Source organism: Oncorhynchus masou, chromosome 31, assembly GCF_036934945.1.
Source record: "Oncorhynchus masou masou isolate Uvic2021 chromosome 31, UVic_Omas_1.1, whole genome shotgun sequence".
Lineage (NCBI taxonomy): Eukaryota > Metazoa > Chordata > Actinopteri > Salmoniformes > Salmonidae > Oncorhynchus > Oncorhynchus masou.
The window spans coordinates 56,890,214-56,911,752 of NC_088242.1; the positions used below are offsets into that span (position 1 = coordinate 56,890,214).

General features: G+C 40.7%; 1 protein-coding gene across 2 annotated transcripts in view; it reads left to right on the top strand.

Moving 5' to 3' along the window:
- The first annotated feature begins 642 nt into the window (after positions 1 to 642).
- The window catches only part of LOC135524158 (spondin-1-like), a 154,798-nt gene continuing 133,901 nt past the window's right edge, over positions 643 to 21,539 (top strand). For both annotated transcript variants that reach the window (XM_064951416.1, XM_064951417.1), the window contains exons 1-4: positions 643 to 715; positions 1,054 to 1,316; positions 9,691 to 9,797; positions 15,391 to 15,524. In XM_064951416.1, coding sequence (XP_064807488.1) covers positions 675 to 715; positions 1,054 to 1,316; positions 9,691 to 9,797; positions 15,391 to 15,524 — 545 coding nt within the window. In that variant the 5' untranslated portion in view covers positions 643 to 674. The remainder of the gene's footprint in view (positions 716 to 1,053; positions 1,317 to 9,690; positions 9,798 to 15,390; positions 15,525 to 21,539) is intronic.

The following is a 21,539-nucleotide window of genomic DNA, read 5'->3' on the forward strand; positions in this document are numbered from 1 at the left end:
TGAGATGGTTTGGGATGAGTTGGTCCGCAGAGTGAAGGAATAGCAGCCATCTCAGCATATGAGAACTCCTTCAAGACTGCTGGAAAAGCATTCCAGGTGAAGTTGGTTGGGAGAATGCCAAAAGTGTACAAAGCTGCCATCAAGGCAAAAGGTGGCTACTTTGAAGAATCTCAAATATAAAATACATTTTGATTGGTTTAACACTTTTTTGTTCCTACATGATTCCATATGTATTATTTCATAGTTTTGATGTTTTCACTATTATTCTACAATGTAGAAAATAGTGAAAAAAAAAAAATCCTTGAACTAGTAGGTGTGTCCAAACTTTTGACTGGTACTGTATATGTTTTATAAATACATTATGGGGGATAGGAAATGATGCAGACAATTATATTGATGAAGCCACAATCTATATGTAATATTAATGCCGATCTATTCCTAAAAATAAAATAAATTAATCATGCACTTTCAAATAAACTATAATTCTTTCATCGTCAAACGTAACTAATTGAGACATGGTTTTGATATACCAAACGATTGTACCCCAATTACCATTAATAAAATGTTTTACGCAAAGAAAAGACACACAATTGTTATGATCGCGCTGATGTAATTAACTTGAGATCCACGGCTGTGCAAACATTGGCCGACAGCTTTCCTGCGTCTCATCAAGAATGTCAAACGCTCCTCGGTCACAGGCTCACAGCGGCCACTGGTAGGAATGTCTGGGTTTTGTTTAAACTCTGCTGCTTTCATCGCTTCAATCTATTCGTTTCAATGCTGCGCTTCTCTATTTCCCGGACCCTGAGAATTAGCCTACTCCCTTAACTCATCACTCAAGCCACCTATCACCGCTTTCCTCTCAAATCAGTGTAACTATAGGTACTGAAGCAGTGCCATCGAACTTCAAAACCCGCCCGTCTGGGATGGATACACCGCGGTTTCTCACACAATTTCTATCAAGTGTCAGGGCTAAATAGTTTGCAGGTATTTATTTTCGTGGGGACTGTGGTGAGAGAATTTATAATCCTATATATTGTTTCCTTTTTATAGGTGGAATAAAGAACTTCGCACCAGAACATATATTATGGGAATGTATATGCATTTGCTGCTTTTGCAGTATTTGGTTTCGAGTTTTATGTGCAATGCTCTCGCTTTCGTCGAAGAACCCACAGATAAGCATGCGAAGTCGGATGGATATTGCGGCAGGATTTTACGGGCACAGACACAGGGTACACGGAGAGATGGCTACAATGAGTTTCGGCTAAGAGTAGAGGGGGACCCCGAAAACTACCAACCTGCTAGCATCTACAGAGGTATGCAACTAGAGCACATTTTACTTAGTTACTTACTTGGCTTTTGTTATATCCACCAAATTGAAGTGGCTTTGAAATGACAACTATCAGAAAGTAGCTTACTCCAGTAGCCTAACACCAAAGTCAAGTTTAAGTTCCGTGCACAAGTGACTTCATTTCGTAAATGTTGCCAACCAGAGTAGGCTACTTATCACACCTCATTATGTCACTTGAAATGCAAAACATATAGGGACAGTTGGAAATTTACAGGGGGTGGAGTTGGTCCAACTCAAGGTGTCATAAAACAAATGCACCACCCATCCCCAATGCAGTGTTCATTTTGGCACTCTTAAAAAAATGTTTTTAGTCTAGTCTTAGTCATTTTGACAAAAATAGCCTTAAGTCTGAGTCAGATGTCATTTAAATAATGATTTAATCTTATTGTCAAAATACCACAAACAGTGGCCCATTTTAGTCAACAAAATGCCCTTTCATTTTAGTCACATCACATTAGTATTGCCTCCATTAATTTATAGTAAACAAATCACTGACTTCCATTTGATCAAACATACATAGCCTTGTCCTACCGACATATTCTTTTGCATAAACTCAAATTTTCTTCCAAAGCATAACATATTTTCTTCCCAACAGCAGAAATATGACTGACAAGTAAATAATATATAACAATTGTCTGGCCATGTACGGGGACCAAATTCAGCCTACCTAGATATTGCATATTACATACAAAACAAGCACACACACAAGCAGAGAGAGTGGGAGAGTAGTACAATCACCAGATGCAAAGTAGTAAGGGTTGCACCTCTGTCACTCAGTTGTCATTGTTATCAACGTTCCACAGACGTTGCATCCACATTGATGTCCAAAAGTAGAATGGGGCTAATGACTTTGAACTGGAGCTAATGACTGTTTCGCCCAGTGATGTAGTCGAGTCACTAAACCTCGAGTCAGAATCGAGTTCCAGGTACCTTGTGTTCGAGTCCGATTAAATAATGAGTCACCAATGGTCGAATCACGAGTCAAGTCACAAGTCCCTATGGCTGAAGTCCTCGTGCTTGAGTCCTGGTCCAAGTGCTCAAGTCTGAGTCACTGGGTCCACATGAATTCAAAATGAAGTTATTTACCCAGTCAGATATAGTGTAGTGGTATTTAGTCAATAAATAGTTCGCTATCCATTTCCCTTTCTTTCCATGCCACCAAGGCCACGTTCAGTTGCAAAACATACCTGAACGCTGCAGATAGAAATTCTATTAACAGAGCCAACATTATTCCTTATTCAAAATGTCAGAGAGGCATGTTTGTTCTACATAGAATATTTCTATCCGAACGTTCCAAAACGTTGCTTCCTGCTGAACGTGCCCCAGGTTTTTAGCTATAGCTAGATAATGAGGTAACATGACTGAACAAGGTGTTGCCTAAACAAATAGTTAACTGTCCGGTCAGCAAGTAGCATAGTTTTATAAAAGCCCGGTTTACGCTTTATGAATGTAAAATGCACAACAGAAAGAAAAAAACGTAGCGCCGGTATTGTGGGTTATATCTTTTAGATGGTAATGGCAAGAATAAAGCTATTTTGTCAAGAGCATACGAGGGAGACTTGGTTAGTATGTTGGTTACAGAACCTGGCTATGAAATACAGTGGGAAAAGTGTGAGGGTTTAGTGAGACTACAACTTTTCTATACTCAAGGGAGTATTGTTTTATTTTCCTAAAGCAGCTTGTGCTTCTTAACTAGGCAATGGGTAACTAACTAGAAGTCTGGTGGTGACTAGTTAGCTACATGGAAGCAAGCATTGCCTGCGCGATATGTGTATTCGGAGCCTGTCTGCCCACACTCATCGCTTGCTCGCCTGCAGCTCACCAGCTGATGTAGGCTAGGGTGAGTGTGCCACGTCCTTCCCACTGCTGAACAGAACGTTGCTGCTAATGTGAATTGTGCTTAATACTGAAAATCTCTCCAAAAACTTTTGTCCATTCCATTTCGTAGTCAATGTTAGTCAACTGAAATAATTTATATTTTTGTTGAGTTGTAGTTTTTTTCTGGCTCTATGTAGCAGTTCTAGTCATGTCAATTGAAAAATCGATGTTTGAGCAATATTTTGGTCACTTTTTTTTGACACAAATACTGCCCCAATGTAAAAAAAAAGAAAAAAAAAAAAGGTTTTCACATAACCCTCCCCTTGCACATTAGCATGCTTTTGTGGCACAGTCAATGCCAAGCAGGTCTATGGGCCAGAAGGTTGCGGGTTCACCGACCACCGTGGACGCACGCACTCTCTCTGCCTGTTTCATTACACTAAGATAAAAGTCGGCTGCAGACAAAGATCAGCTAAGGGGAAATCAGATTTTCAACATTTTGATGCCATATGTATAATTATATAAAATATATGCAATGAATTTTCCACAAATTTCCTGTTCCAATGCACCACACAACCAATAAACAAAGCATAACGACTCCGGCACTTTACATTTTTAAACATCACAATAAATAGACTGTCAACCTCGAAAAACAGAAAATACCCCCTTCCCTATCTTGTAGGCCTACCCAGTATTAAATGCTTTTAAATATTTTGGTGTTTTGTAACGGATGTCTCTTTCCATTCATCAAATGGCCACTGCACATTTTGATTGATTTTATTTGACAGTCATTTTTTTGTTGTTGGGATATACCTTGTTGTGATATACCTTGTTTTTTGTTGATATGCATGTTTTACGTATTTTCTACCAGCATGTCACATGTGCAACCAGAGGGAAGACAAGTCTAGACCACCGTTACTCCACACACAGAGACGCATACAAAGCACGCCCTCCATTTGGCAAATCTGACTATAATTCAATCCTCCTGATTTCTGCTTACAAGAAAAAAATAAAGCAGGAAGTACCAGTGACTCGCTTAAAACGGAAGTGGTCAGATGACACTGATGCTATACTACAGGAGTGTTTTGCTAGTGCAGATTGGAATAAGTTCCGGGATTCATCCAATGTCATTGAGGAGTATACCACCTCAGTCACCGGCTTCATCAATAAGTGCATCGAAGACTTCATCCCCACAGTGACCGTACGTACATTTCAGAAACAGAGGCCATGGATTACAGGCCACATCCGCTATACACTTATAAGAAATCCCGCTATGCCCTCAGATGAAACCGCTATGCCCTCAGATGAACCATCAAACAGGCAAAGCGTCAATACAGGACTAAGATTGAATCCTACTACACCGACTCTGACGTTCGTCGGATGTGGCAGGGCTTGCAAACTATTACGGACTACAAAGGGAAGCACAGCCGAGAGCTGCCCAGTGACGCTAGCCTACCAGACGAGCTAAATGCCTTTTATGCTTGCTTCGAGGCAAGCAACACTGAAGCATGCATGAGAGAACCAGCTGTTCAGGACGACTGTGATCACGCACTCCGTAGCTGATGTGAGATACTTTTTACAATGTTTTTTAAATTTGATTTAACTAGGCAAGTTTAAAGCCGCGGGGCCAGATGGATTACCAGGACTTGTACTGGCAAGTGTCTTCACTGACATTTTCAAACTCTACATGTTTCAAAAGACCACCATAGTCCGTGTGCCCAAGAAAGTGAAGTTAACCTGCTTAAATGATTACCACCCCGTAACACTCACGTCGGTAGCCATGAAGTGCTTTGAAAGGCTGGTAATGGCTCACATCAACACCACCATGATGGAAACCCTAGACCTACATCAATTTGCATACTGCCCCAACAGATCCATCTCAATCGCATTCCACACTGCTCTTTCCCACCTGGACAAAAGGAACACCTATGTGAGAATGCTGTTCATTGACTACAGCTCAGTATTCAACACCATAATACCCACAAAGCTCTTCACTAAGCTAAGGACCCTGGGCCTAAACAACTGGATCTGCAACTGGATCCTGGACTTCCTGACGCCCCCCCCCCCCAGGTGGTAAGTGTAGGCAACACATCTGCTATGCTGATCCTCAACACTGGGGCCCCTCAGGGGTGTGTGCTTAGTCCCCTCCTGTACTCCCTGTTCACCCATGACTGCATGGCCAAGCACAACTCCAACACCATCATTAAGTTTGCTGACGACACAACAGTGGTAGGTCTGATCACAGACAATGATGAGACAGACTGAAGGGAGGAGGTCAGAGACCTGGCAGTATGGTGCCAGGACAACAACCTCTCCCTCAATGTGAGCAAGACAAAGGAGCTGATCGTGGATTATAGGTAAAGGAGGGCAGGACAGGCCCCCATTAACATCGGGGCTGAAGTGGAGCGGGTTGAGAGTTTCAAGTTCCTTGGTGTCCATATCACCAATGAACTATCATGGTCTAAATAAATAAAGACAGTTGTGAAGAGGGCACGACAACACCTTTTCCCCTCAGGACACTGAAAAGATTAAGCAGGATCCCAAGATCCTCAAAAAGTTCTACAGATGCACCATCGAGAGCATGGTTGCATCTTCGTCCCAAGGTTGGCCTAAAATATTGTCAAAGATCTGTTTTTACACTGCTGCTACTCACTGTTTATTATCCATGCGTAGTCACTTTACAAATTACCTCGACTAACCTGTGCCTCTGCACATTGACTCGGTACCGATACCCCGTTTTTATATAGTATCGTTATTGTTACGTACTTTTCTTTTGTTACTATTGGATTTCCAAATTTTTAAACTTAAAAAAAATAACTTTTAGTTTATTTAGTAAATCTTTTCTTAACTCTATTTTCTTGAACTGCATTGTTGGTTAAGGGCTTGTAAGTAAAGCAGTTTACGGTAAGGTGAAATGCGACAAAGGTGTATGCGACATACGATTTGACACACACACACACAGTGTGAAGATTTTTAAAAGGGACCGGGATTGCACTATAAAGTCGGACCTATTTCCATTGTGGTCCCTATTTTATTTTACATAAATATATATATATACAATTTCATAGATGCAGACAAAAAAATGCTTGAGGGGGAGTTTAAGTACAATTCTTACAAGTTTGTCTGTAGTTTATGCTTTATTTGTTTGTGGCTGCTGGTGAACCATGATGTGGAGGCATAATCAAAGTGACACTGGACTCGCGCACTTGCCATTGGGGTGTATATAGCTAGGTTTCCATCCAATTGGTCAAAGATTTTCATTTAAATATTCAAAAATTTGCATAATAACAATATGCGCATTTACGAGTTGTTTCCATGCTGTTTAATTAGTGGGCTACCATCGTGAAAGGTACGGGGAAAAAATATAAATGCAACATGTAGTGTGGGTCCCCTGTTTCATGAGCTGAAATAAAGATCCCCCAAATTTTCCAGACATACAGCTTATTTCTCTCAAATTTAGTGCACAAACTTGTTTACATCCCTGTTCGTGAGCATTTCTCCTTTCCCAAAATAATCCTTCCACCTAACAGGTGTGGCATATTAAGAAGCTGATTAAACAGCATGATTATTACACAGGTGCACCTTGTTCTGGGTACAATAAAAGGCCATTCTAAAATGTGCAGTTTTGTCACACAACACAATGCCACAGATGTCTCAAGTTTTGAAGGATCCTGCAACTGACATGCTGACTGCAGGAATTTCCACCAGGGCTGTTGCCGGAGAATTGAATGTTTATTTCTCTACCATAAGCCACATTCAATGTCATTTTAGAGAATTTGGCAGTACGTCCACAAGGCCTCACAACCACAGACCACGTGTAACCATGCCAGCCCAGGACTTCCACATCTGGCTTCTTCACCTGCTGGATCTTCTGAGACCAGCCACCCGGACAGCTGATGAAACTGAGGAGTATTTTTGTCTGGAATAAAGCCCTTTTGTGTGGAAAAACTTATTCTGATTGGATGGGCCTGGCTCCACAGTGGGTGGGCCTGGCTCACCCATAGCTTTGTCCCTGCCCAGTCATGTGAAATTATAGGACAAATTGGGAGAATGATGATCTGGAAGTGACACCGCATCTCAGTATCAGAACTTAAAATACAGCCAGACTGGCCTGCTAATGTTCCTTTCTAAACCTTATAAACGGTTGAGAGTAGACCCACAGCAGATCCAAATGTAATGAAAAAAAATCACAGGGCTTTATGGCTGTTATTCAAATGACATTTTCACTGCAGCCTAGAGTCTGATTTTGTACTCAAAAACAATAATGCAATTCTTCATTGTATTGTCCCCAAATAAGATCAATTGACTCAATTGTTGCTAAAATGGGAAGAGGTTTGTTCATGATCAGGCGTTGCTCTGCTGTCTTGACCTCTAAATCAACCAGACAGGTTCTACAGGTTCTAGTTGGCGCACCTGGACTACTTGTCACGTTCGTAGAAACGATGAGACCAAGGCACTGCGTGATTTGAAAACATTCTTCTTTATTTACGAAGAACACTAACAAAATGACCGTGCCACTAATAATAACGAGGGCTGACATGCAACTACACATAGACAATAACCCACAAACCAAAATGGAAAATGGCAACCTAAATAGGATCCCCAATCAGAGACAATGAAAACAGCTGTCTCTCATTGGGAACCAATTCAGACCACCCTAGACCTACATTTACCTAGACAATCCCAAAACCCCATAGATATACAAAAAAACCTAGACAAGACAAAAATACACATAACACCCTCGTCACATCCTAACCTAACCAAAATAGTAAAGAAAACAAAGACACTACTTTGCAGTTGAATGGTCATGTGCGGCAAAAAGGACATACAGTTGAAGTCGGAAGTTTACATACACTTTGGTTGGAGTCATTAAAACTTGTTTTTTCAACCACTCCACAAATGTCTTGTTAAACAAACTATAGTTTTGACAAGGTAGTTAGGACAGCTACTTTGTGCATGACACAAGTCATTTTTCCAACAATTGTTTACAGACAGATTATTTACATACACTAAGTTGTTCCTTTAAACAGCTTGGAAAATTGGAGGGGTACCCGTGAATGTATTTCAAGCCCTACCTTCAAACTCAGTGCCTCTTTGCTTGACATCATGGGAAAATCAAAAGAATGGTGTGAAAATGCAAATCAATCCCAAAACAACAGCAAAGGTCCTTGTGAAGATGCTGGAGGAAACAAAGTATCTATATCAACAGTAAAACGAGTCCTATATCGACATAACCTGAAAGGCCCCTCAGCAAGGAAGAAGCCACTGCTCCAAAACCACCATAAAAAACCCAGACTATGGTTTTGCAACTGCACATGGGGACAAAGATCATACTTTTTGGAGAAATGTCCTCTGGTCAAATGAAACAAAAATATAACTGTTTGACCATAATGACCATCGTTAAATTTGGAGGAAAAAGAGAGGAGGCTTGCAAGCTGAAGAACACCATCCCAACCGTGAAGCACGGGGGTGGCAGCATCATGTTGTGGGTTGCTTTGCTGCAGGAGGGACTGGTGCACTTTACAAAATAGATGCCATCTTGAGGATGGGAAGTTATGGAAGCAACATCTTAAGACATCAGTTCAAGCTTGGTCGCAAATAGGTCTCCAAATGGACAATGACCCCAGCATACTTCCACAGTTGTGGAAAAATGGCTTAAGGACAGCAAAGTCAAGGTATTGGAGTGGCCATCACAAAGCCCTGACCTCAATCCCATAGAAAATTTGTGGGCAGAACTGAAAAAGAGTGTGCTAGCAAGGAGGCCTACAAGCTTGACTCAGTTACACCAGCTCTGTCAAGGAATGGGCCAAAATTCACCCAACTTATTGTGGGAAGCTTGTGGAAGGCCACCCGGCACGTTTGACCCAAGTTAAACAATTTAAAGGCAAATACTAATTGAGTGTATATAAACTTCTGACCCACTAGGAATGTGATGAAAGAAATAAAAGGTGAAATAAATCTTCTCTCTACTATTATTCTGACATTTCGCATTCTTAAAATAACGTGGTGATCCTAACTGACCGAAGACAGGGAATTTTTGCTACGATTAAATCTCAGGATTTGTGAAAAACTGAGTTTAAATGTATTTGGCTAAGGTGAATGTAAACTTCCGACTTCAACTGTAGGTAAATTGAAGTTGTTCCCAAACAAAGCAGCACATATCACACTTAGATGTACACAGAGAGAAAGTGTCAGTAACATCCATGTCAGTCTGGTTTGGTTTTGTACACCCCTTCACACAGCTGAAAATTCAATATTTTTGTAATGGAAAATATTTTTTGCAGCGGTTTATTTGGTACAATGATTCTCTTCACTATACTTGCTTGTTTTGTCACAAACTGAAATGTAGCGAACTATTAGAATTCTAGCAACCAGGAAATGGCCCACATACATGTAGTTAGCTCCACCAGCTGAGTTTGTTTCTCTCTTCTCAGTACCTGGGAGGGTCTGCACTTGGGATGGGACTACTTACTTTATCTTTGACCTATATTCTCTTAACTCCCCTTCTTTCCTGTTTCCAGTGACTCTGTACGCCTCCAGTCCCTCCTATTTTAGAGGCTTTACACTCATCGCTCTGAAGGAGGGGACGGAAGGAACCAGAGACGACCACTATGCTGGCAAATTCCAGGTAATATACTGTGCATGTTTTCTGTGCTCATATTTGAGTAATTATCTTTGTATTACAAAATCACCACTAAAAAAGAGTCAAATACATTCCTCCTAAAACCTTAGTAAGAACAGCTAAACGAAAGAGTTGTCTCTTTCGCTCAACTTGTGATGAAAATACACCACCTACTGAGTGAGAGAGTTCTCCAACAGTGAGAACAAACATCCTTAACTGCCTCATAATGTAAAAAGGAACAAACCATCCCACAACCTGCTTAGCTTCAGCCCACACTGGCTCCTTCGTCTCCTTGAGTGTGTAACCGTTTTCTACTCTCAAGGTTTGAATCCCATTTTCATGGCATCTTCAAATGTCCCTAATGCCACCCAAAATAGAGGTCATAGAGGTCATGACATGATTATTACAATCGCATTACTACTGACTTGTTTTTAGGTCTTTGTAGAAGTTGTTGTCAGTAATGTTACATTTCATTAAATATCAAGCAAACCATTCACAGCTGGGGGGGGCAAGCCCGCAGCCCACCCAATGCATTGACGTTGTCTCTCAATAGTAGCCACCATTTATTTGTATATTTGAGTGATATAAAATAAAAGTGTACTATTTATTGCCTGACAGGTATGTATAGTTTAGGTTAATTTTCCATCCATTGTGGGCTCTGCCCGTCAAACAGAAGAAGGGCAAATTTGCCTGTGTATCGCTAAGCTAGAAATTGATAACAACCTATTGTAAAGTGGGACTGATTGTCATCATTTAATTGCACAAATAATTGACAAATGATTCAATGAGATCAGCATGACACAGCACATTTGATTTCCTATCCTAATGAACATCTGCTGGGAGATGTGCAAAAAACAGCCTCATTCATTTTAAATAAAACTAAAGTATGTGTAGATAAAGTTAGTAAAATACTCCACTTGTGCCTTAGACCTCAGAGAAACAAACACACAGATTTCCTAACCCTCCTCGCTCTTATTTATCTAGGCCAGAGAAGTTATTACCCAGGGAAGCAAGGGAAGCAAACTAAGTTTGTTTGGAGAGAGATGATCCCAGATTAGATATAACCTTGTGTTTACAGAGATTAAAAGCATCACTTTGTTTCTACGTTGCTATGGATAGACAGACAACCTGACTCAGTTGCATATCTGCTCGTTAGGTCAAAGGGGGCGAGTGCATTACATGTAGCAGGGATAATACACATTAGCGGTGGATGATCTAAGGTGGCAGACTCCTTTAGTGAAGGAATATTATTCCACAGCAGGATTTGACATAGTGAGGGGAAAATGGTCAACAGGTCAGGGGAAATAATGGTCACCTTGACCAAGTTTCAATAGCCCCCTGTGTCATAATGACCATGGCGTCTATCCTGATAAAGGTATTGTTGTACCACTCATATAATCACATTTTTAAGAAGCAGAACTGAACTTCACACCTTTTCCAAAGGCAAAACATTTGGCCTGCTTTCTTTACAGCATCATACTGTTAGATTTGGGTATGATTGAGGAACTATCTGCCTGTAGCTCAGGACCTGAAACAATGATATGCATATTCTTGATACTATTTGAAAGGAAACACTTTGAAGTTTGTGGAGATGTGAAATTACTGTAGGAGAATATAACACAATAGATCGGGATAAAGATAAAATAAACAAAAAAACATGAGTTTTTTTTATTTTTGTTGCACCATCCTTTAAATGCAAAATAAAGGCCATACATTGAGGTAGGAAGCTGGGAATAATTTAGATGTTGTCCACAACAGGGCGACAGTGTGTGTGTGCAAAGTTTCTGACTGATACATTCAAGAATGAGAGAGCTACATAATATGTAATATGAAGTCTCCCTATTGGCGCAGTGATCTAAGGCACTGCATCTCAGGGCTAGAAACATTGCTACAGACACCCTGGTTTGAATCCAGTCATATCACATTAACAGGTCGTTATTGAGAGTCCCATAGGGCTGCGCACAATTGGCCGGGTTTGGCCTGTGTAGGCCGTCATTGTAAACAATTTTTTATTAACTGACTTGCCTTGTTAAATAAACATTTTTATTTTTTTAAGTCTGCCAGGTGTCCCTCACGAGTTTGCCAAAATGTACCCAAGTGGCCGAATTGGTCAATTTACCATTTTATACCATGTAGAATAATAGTGAAGACATCAAAACTATGAAATAACACATATGGAATCATGTAGTAACCAAAAAAATGTGTTCAACAAATCTAAATATATTTGAGATTCTTCAAAGTAGCCACCCTTTGCCTTGAGGACAGCTTTGCACACTCTTGGCATTCTCTCAACCAGCTTCATGAGGTAGTCACCTGGAATGCATTCCCATTAACATGTGTGCATTGTTAAGTTAATTTGTGGAATTTCTTTCCTTCTTAATGCATTTGAGCCAATCAGTTGTGTTGTGACAAGGTAGAGGTGATATATAGAAAAAGGCCCTATTTGGTAAAAGACCAAGTTCCATATTATGGCAAGAATGGCTCAAATAAGCAAAGAGAAACAACAGTCCTTCTTTACTTTAAGAGTGTGTTTTCTGTCCAAGTGATCTCCTTTTTTAAAAGCTTTTCTCACAAACCCAGCCAGCGTCAAAGCTTTTAATGGAAGGGAACAGCAGTAGTGTTACCATTACCATCTCAGCTGCTGTATTTGTATAAAGCACAGTTCATTGCTGTTTTTATTTGGGCCAGAGATTGCACGCAACTGTTATTTAGTAGCATCCTTGAGCTAGCTCTCAAGGCTGAAGCTCACTGCAGCATGACATTGATGTTCTGTTTTATTTTTTTAACATTTAAAGTCAATCTGCTAATAAAGTATACAGTAATATGAGGTATAACTCTATATATTGATTCTCTAGTACTGTAGCAAACATGTTCAGACATTTTTACTGTTTGAAAAATATCACATAAGATTTGATATCAGAGATTGCTTGAACATCTCTACGGGTTTCCGTAGTAATGTAAGTGTTTGATTGATAGGAGACTCAAGGTAAATGTTTAGTGCTCTCGAGTCTGGAGATGTCCATCGAGATCGGAAGAAACACTCTACTTTTAAATCATATGTTGTGACATTTTAAATATTGTGTCAGAAAGTTACATCTGCCCTGAGTCTTTTGCCAAGCTATCATTTATTCCATGTCTTGATTTTCTCCCATCTGCATCTCCTTGAAAAGACACATATACTTTAGCAGGCGCTGCGAAGCATCTGTGTTTGCTGTGTCACCCGGGATGGAATTACTATGAAAACAGCAGTGTTCAGCTGCTCCTCCAGACTCCCCCCTCCCCCTACAAGACAATGGAATCATTCCCTTCTCCTTCCCACAGGGTAACAAATAGATATAGGCTGGGTGTTCTGTAAGAAAAGCACAGTTTCCGAAGTAACTCAACTCCAAGTTCAGCTTCCTCCTATAAATGTGTTGTTTTCCTCAGCACTGTCAGTTGTTTGTAGCTTCCTGTGACTGACAGGACCTCAATGGTGAAGAGGCACAAAAAGACATTTCACTATGAGTATAATGAGGCCTAAGGAATACTATGGAGGAATCCTGGTGGAGCTTATGTGAGTCAGAGAGAGAAAAGAGAGAGCCACAGAGAGAAGGAGACAAAGACAGAGAGAGTGAGAGATACTAGTTATAGGGAAGGAAGACTGGGCTCACGGGTGCCTAGACAGAATGCAAATTGAAACAATTGTCAGTATCAATGAAGACTTTTTCTTCTTCTTCTAAAATACCTCCAGAAGGAATTCTTCCTCTTACACAAATTTATCAAGGAAAATTGCTTCCCTCCCTTACTTTCTGTCATGTGTAAAGCATCTGGCTGTTAGATCAATATGATTGTGGAGTCAGGGCAGCTGGCGAACATTCAACGGGGCCCCAGAGGTCATCTCTGTGTGAGTCTGCTGCTCGTCACGCCTGGCTTTTATTACTCTCATGGCCGTGACATAGAAGGGGTCTGGGCTGGACACGCCATGGACTCACAACACTGTTTTACCACTGTTTCATTGCGTAATTTGGAGTAGAAATAAATTAAATTAAATTATTTTATTACTGTCCTACTTTCAAGGACAGGTGAAGGGATGCCTAGATTGTTATACACTGTACACTCAACTGTCAGTCAACCAGTCACATTTGTAGAGAGATGAGGTGAAACAACATACCTACAGTGGAATTCAATGTCATAATGTATTACGACAACTCTGTTATTGTCACGTTCTGACCTTAGTTCCTTTGTTTTGTCTTTGTTTTAGTATGGTCAGGGCGTGAGTTGGGGTGGGCAGTCTATGTTCTTTCTTCTATGATTTGGGATTTCTATGTTTTGGCCTGGTATGGTTCTCAATCAGAGGCAGCTGTCAATTGTTGTCCCTGATTGAGAACCATACTTAGGTAGTGTAACAACGTTCTTCGTTTGTCGAAAGAGATTCGGACCAAAATGCAGCGTGTTGGTTACTCATGTTTATTAGTGAAACAAATAACGAAACTATACATGAAATAACTAATAAATACAAAACAACAAAACGGAACGTGAAACCTTTTACAGCCTGACTGGTGAACACTAACACAGAGACAGGAACAATCACCCACGAAATACAAAGCGAAACCCAGGCTACCTAAATACGGTTCCCAATCAGAGACAACGAGAATCACCTGACTCTGATTGAGAACCGCCTCAGGCAGCCAAACCTATGTAACACACACCCCTAATCAGCTACAATCCCAATAACTAAAAAAAAACACTAAGAATACAACAAACAATAAACCCATGTCACACCCTGGCCTGACCAACTAATAAACTAAAACACAAAATAATAAGACCAAGGCGTGACAGGTAGCCTGTTTTCACCCTTGAGTTGTGGGTGATTATTTTCTGTTCAGTGTTTTTTCAGCACCATACAGGACTGTTCGTTTGTCATTTTATTTGTTTTTGTTCAGTGTTCATTACGTTATTAAAAATATGAACACTTACCACGCTGCGAATTGGTCCTCACCTTCTACCAACAATGGCCGTTACAGTTATCTATCATTTTGAACTGAAGACATCTGAGTTTTCATCAGTTTTAAGAGAAGTTGTTCACATATCAAACTACACAAAACAGATTATTACAGTACGAATAATGCCAGTGTTGGCATCTGAAAAGGATTCCATATGAAAACATTCAGCCACGTGTGACTGTGAAATACACTATTGATCCTGGTATGAGGGCGTAGTGGAGTGTGACGCAGCAGCGAGTTGACAACAGAATACAAATTACAGCCTGTCTAAAACGCTAAACCATTGGTTTATTACAAGGAGCCCTGAATTATAGCATAGATCAATAATGAAAATGAATCACAAGTCTGAGTTGTGATAATTAAAACATTCAACTTTATCGGCACAGATGTAGTGAGCAGAGCACCATGGGTGAGAATTAAAATACATTTCTCAAAGATTTGTGATCTATTTTTGAAAATGGAAAATGTTATTGACTCTAACTTTTTTTTGCATCTATAACTGTGTGTGTGTGGGGGGGGGGGGAGTTTTTAAAAATGGTTTATTCTTTTGCTTTTTGTCCATAAAGGGATTTTGGTGAGAAGTGTTGTAATTCTGACTGGTTTCCTGTGTTCCCTAGATCATAGATGAGGAGGACACCCAGTTCATGACCAACTGTCCCCCGGCTGTGACGGAGAGCACCCCCCGCAGGAGGACCCGGATCCAAGTGTTCTGGACAGCACCACCTTCTGGCAGCGGCTGTGTCATCCTCAAGTCGGTACCTTGTTTTAAAATACTGATACTATTACAACAGTTATTACACTACTACCACTACCATTAACCAGTGTTACTGGGATTTGTTCATTTATTTGTTTGCTTTTGCAGAAGCAGCAGGCAACTCTTTCTGAGTTCCACAAAAAGCACAAAACAAGTCACAAAAACACTGTGTGTGTGTGTGTGTGTGTGTGTGTGTGTGTGTGTGTGTGTGTGTGTGTGTGTGTGTGTGTGTGTGTGTGTGTGTGTGTGTGTGTGTGTGTGTGTGTGTGTGTGTGTATATTTAATGTGTTTGAGTGTCCCCTCAGTAACATTTCTCATTTAAATCTAGAAGAGAAGCAGTTAGTTTCTCGTCAACCCTCATCCAGAAAAGACTGGCATGCATGTTGTTGATGTGAGTTCTGTATGTGCAAGGCGCAATGCTCTGTTTTGAGCCAGCTACAGCTTTGCCAAGTATTTCTTTGCTTCACTTGACCATATTACTCGACAGTAATCAAGATGGGACAAGACCTGTTAATGCTATCAATTATTTGTTTCACAATACTATTTCTCAATATTGATACAGATGTGGTCAAATATGCTAACAATTATTTGTTTCAGAATTCAATTTCTCAATATTTCACCTTAGCACAATTCACAATTTTTTCTAAAATAAGAACAAATTATTATTTATAATGACAGCCTGGCAAGAGGCAGAATGCCTCTTGTGGGGATGGGGGCTGGGATAAACAAAAAAACAATGTAAGACAAAACGGACAACACAGACATATGACACTGTCAACAGCACAAATACAACAGCAAGCAAAGTGTGTGTGTGGAGGCATGTGTGTGGTGCGTTTGAAGTTCAACAACATGCTTCCTTACATATGGCAACGCAAACTAGTGACATCAGGTGACAAACTAGAGACAACTACATGTCTGCGTGTTGCTAGTGATGTCCACCCGACAACTTGAGGTTTGCACATACATAGTATCACCGTAGTCCAACACAGAAAGACGTTTGACGAATCAACTCTTTTCTGGCGGCTAAGAAAAAACAAGCTTTATGCCAGTATTAAAACCCAAGACGCATCTTGAGTTTCCTGACAAGGCTCTTTACATGGGTGGTGAAGCGCAACTTCTCATCTACCCAAACTCCCAGATATTTGTACGTCTTCACTTGTTCTATAGAATGGCCTTCCAAGGTAGTAATTACATGTGTTTAGGATAGGAAATTACTATGCATTTTGTTTTTAAGTAATTCAGAAGAACCTTCAAGTCATACAGATTCTGTTGAATGTTAAACACTGTTTGAGCTTTTTCAAAAGCCAAAGTCAAACTGCTGCAACTTGAATAGAGAACAGTGTCATGCGCATAAAAATGAACATCAGCTGTCTCAATATGTCTCCCAATGTTCTTGATATAAATAATAAACAACAGGGGACCAACAGGGGACCTAAAATGTATCCTTGAGGCACACCCGAGCACAACTCTATGGTGTCCGACAACCATCACACACTGGATTCGATTTGACATGTAGTTCACAAATCACTGCAGAGCATGACCAGTAATCCCAATACACTTCAATCTCTGCAGCAAGACAGTATGGTCCACAGTGTCAAATGCCTTTGACAAGTCTATGAATACAGTCACACAATGCAGCTTCTGATCCAGGTCACAATGTCTATCATTCAAAACCCTCAAAGTGTGTTTTGACAGTGCTGTAGGCCTTAAGGTAGACCTTAAGCTGCTTATTGACAAGGGACTCCAATACCTTTGCCAGGACAGGCAATTTAGATATGGGCTGATAGTTATTAGAGAATGTTTGTTGCATACATCCTGGAATAGTTTATGGAAATAAGAAAAGGCTAATTCAACATTGGGGATGAATTCAACTAAATTCCAGGCAATTTAAAAAAATTCTTGAGTATCAAACTGCAGTTTCTTTTCATGATGATACGTGGAGGTAGTTTAGGAACCATCTCTTACATAGACAGTAGTACAGTGATAAATTATATAATTTGCAAAACACCAGAAGCATTAAAACAATGTGGAGTGTTGTTTGAAATAAGATCAATCAAAGACCATTTTAGAGGACACTTTGCATTCAACCTTGTTACATTGTGAACAATCGGAGTTTATCAGAGTTGGATGTCAACCAATCTAGGTTCAGGTCACCCATAAGCACAAATTGAGATTTGACATTCTGTTGAGTATAATCAAAAAATACAATCCAGGAGCCATCATTAGCAGATCAGGGTCAATAACAACAGGAGACAACAAGATTCAAGGATGCGCAGGGATTTATGTTGAAAGACAGATATTCACATTGCTTGGGTTTGGTAGAAGAAGTCAGAATGATCGCTGAAAACGTCTTTATGTATATAGCAACACCACCACCCTTAGATTTTCGTTCAGACCAAAAAACACTGTAACTATCAATGCTGTCGGGCTGTATCATCGCCTGGTACGGGAACTGCACCGGCCACAACCGCAGGGCTCACCAGAGGCTGGCTTCCACGCGGTTACGCAAACCCTGCACCTTAGAGGCTGCTGTCCTATATACATAGACTTGGAATCACTGGCCACTTTAATAATGGAACACTAGTCACTTTAATAATGTTTACATACTGCTTTACTCACCTCATATCTATATACTGTATTCTATTCCACCATATTTTAGACAATGCCACTCCGACATTGCTCAATCTAATATTTACAGTACCAGTCAGAAGTTTGGACACACCTACTCATTCTATGTTTTTTCTTTATTTTGCCTATTTTCTGCATTGTAGAATAATAGTGAAGACATCAACACTATGAAATAAAACATGGAATCATGTAGTAACAAAAAATGTTAAACAAATCAAAATATATTTTATATTTGAGATTCTTCAAAGTGCCACCCTTTGCCTTGAGGACAGCTTTGCACACTCTTGGCATTCTCTCAACCAACTTCATGAGTTAGTCACCTGGAATTCATTTCAATTAACAGGTGTGCCTGAATTTGTGGAATTTCTTTCCTTGATGCATTTGAGCCAATCAGTTGTGTTGTGACAAGGTAGTAGAGGTCGACCGATTAATCGGAATGACCGATTAATTAGGGCCGATTTCAAGTTTAAATAACAATCGGTGTTTTTGGGCGCCGATTTCCCGAATTAAAAAAATATATATAATTTTTTACATTTATTTTTTATACCTTTATTTAACTAGGCAAGTCAGTTAAGAACACATTCTTATTTTCAATGACGGCCTAGGAACGGTGGGTTAACTGCCTTGTTCATTGGCAGAACGGCAGATTTTCACCTTGTCAGCTCGGGGGATCCAATCTTGCAACCTTACAGTTAACTAGTCCAACACAATAACGACCTGTCTCTCTCTCGATGCACTCCACAAGGAGACTGCCTGTTACGCGAATGCAGTAAGCCAAGGTAAGTTGCTAGCTAGCATTAAACTTATCTTATAAAAAACAATCAATCATAATCACTAGTTAACTACACATGGTTGATGATATTACTAGATATTATCTAGTGTGTCCTGCGTTGCATATAATCTGACTGAGCATGCAAGTATCTGACTGAGCGGTGGTAGGCAGAAGCAGGCGCGTAAACATGAATTCAAACAGCACTTTCATGCGTTTTTGCCAGCAGCTCTTCATTGTGCATTGTCAAGCATTGCGCTGTTTATGACTTCAAGCCTATCAACTCCCGAGATGAGGCTGGTGTAACTGAAGTGAAATGGCTAGCTAGTTAGCGCACGCTAACTAGAGGGACAGAAGCTATACTGTTACACTGGCAATACTAAAGTGCCTATAAGAACATCCAATTGTCAAAGGTTAATGAAATACAAATGGTATAGAGGGAAAAAGTCCTATAATTCCTATAATAACTACAACCTAAAACTTCTTACCTGGGAATATTAAAGACTCATGTTAAAAGGAACCACCAGCTTTTATATGTTCTCATGTTCAAGTTCTCTCACGTCACCCCGCTCCTCCGCTCTCTCCACTGGCTTCCAGTTGAAGCTCGCATCCGCTACAAGACCATGGTGCTTGCCTATGGAGCTGTGAGGGGAACGGCACCGCAGTACCTCCAGGCTCTGATCAGGCCCTACACCCAAACAAGGGCACTGCGTTCATCCACCTCTGGCCTGCTCGCCTCCCTACCACTGAGGAAGTACAGTTCCCGCTCAGCCCAGTCAAAACTGTTCGCTGCTCTGGCCCCCCAATGGTGGAACAAACTCCCTCACAACGCCAGGACAGCGGAGTCAATCACCACCTTCCGGAGACACCTGAAACCCCACCTCTTTAAGGAATACCTAGGATAGGATAAAGTAATCCTTCTCACCCCCCCCCCTTAGATGCACTATTGTAAAGTGGCTGTTCCACTGGATGTCATAAGGTGAATTCACCAATTTGTAAGTCGCTCTGGATAAGAGCGTCTGCCAAATGACTTAAATGTAAATGTAATGTTCTGAGCAAGGAAATGAAATGTTAGCTTTCTTACATAGCACATTGCACTTTTACTTTCTTCTCCAACACTTTGTTTTTGCATTATTTAAACCAAATTGAACATGTTTCATTATTTACTTGATGCTAAATTGATTTTATTGATGTATTATATTAAGTTAAAATAAGTGTTCATTCAGTATTGTTGTAATTGTCATTATTACAATTTTCTTTTTTAAATCGGCCGATTTAATCGGTATCGGCCTTTAGGTCCTCCAATAATCGGTATCGGCGGTGAAAAATCATAATCGGTCGACCTCTACAAGGTAGGGGTGGTATACGGAAGATAACCCTATTTCGTAAAAGACCAAGCCAATATTATGGCAAGAAGAGCTCAAATAAGCAAAACAAAACATCAATTGTTCAGAGGAGACTGCGTGAATCAGGCCTTCATGGTCGAATTGCTGCCAAGAAACCACTACTAAACGACACCAATAATAAGAGACTTGCTTGTTCCAAGAAACATTAGCAATTGGCATTAGACCTGTGGAAATCTGTCCTTTGGTCTAATGAGTCCAAATTGGAGATTGTTGGTTCCAACCGCTGTGTGTTTGCGAGACGCAGAGTAGGTGAACGGATGATCTCCGCATGTGTGGTTCCCACCATGAAGCATGGAGGAGAAGGTGTGATGGTGTGGGGATGCTTTGTCTGTGATTTATTTAGAATTCAAGGCACACTTAACCAGCATGGCTACCACAGCATTCTGCAGCAATACGCCATCCCATCTGGTTTGGGCTTAGTGGGACTATCATTTGTTTTTCAACAGGACAATGACCCAACACACCTTCAGGCTGTGTAAGGGCTATTTGACCGAGGAGAGTGATGGAGTACTGCATCAGATATCCTGGCCTCCACAATCACCCAACCTCAACCCAATTGAGGTGGTTTGGGATGAGTTGTACCGCAGAGGAAAAGGAAAAGCAGCCAACAAGTGCTCAAATCTTCTTGGGTATGACGCTACTAGTTTGGCACACCTGTATTTGGAGAGTTTCTCCCATTCCTCTGCAGATCCTCTCAAGCGCTGTCAGATTGGATGGGGAGCGTTGCTGCACAGCTATTTTACGGTTTCTCCAGAAATGTTCAATTGGGTTCAAGTCTGGGCTCTGGCTGGACAGCTCAAGGACATTCAGAGACTTGTCCCGAAGCCACTCCTGCTTTGTCTTGGCTGTGTGCTTAGGGTCATTGTCCTGTTTGAAGGTGAACCTTCACCCCAGTCAGAGGTCCTGAGTGCCCTGGAGCAGGTTTTCATCAAGGATCTCTCTGTTTGTATTCTGCTCCGTTCATCTTTGCCTCAATCCTTACTAGTCTCCCAGTCCCTGCATCTAAAAATCATTCCCACAGCATGATGCTGCCACCCCCATGCTTCACCGTAGGGATGGTGCTACAATGGTTCCTCCTCTTAAAAGTTGCAAGCTTGCAGGACTTAGAGGTACCCAGTGTCATGGCTTCATTGCTCCAGACCACCACAAGGAGAGTTAGAGCACTCATTATGCATTTGGGTTCCAAGGTTTTTATATGACCAATCATAT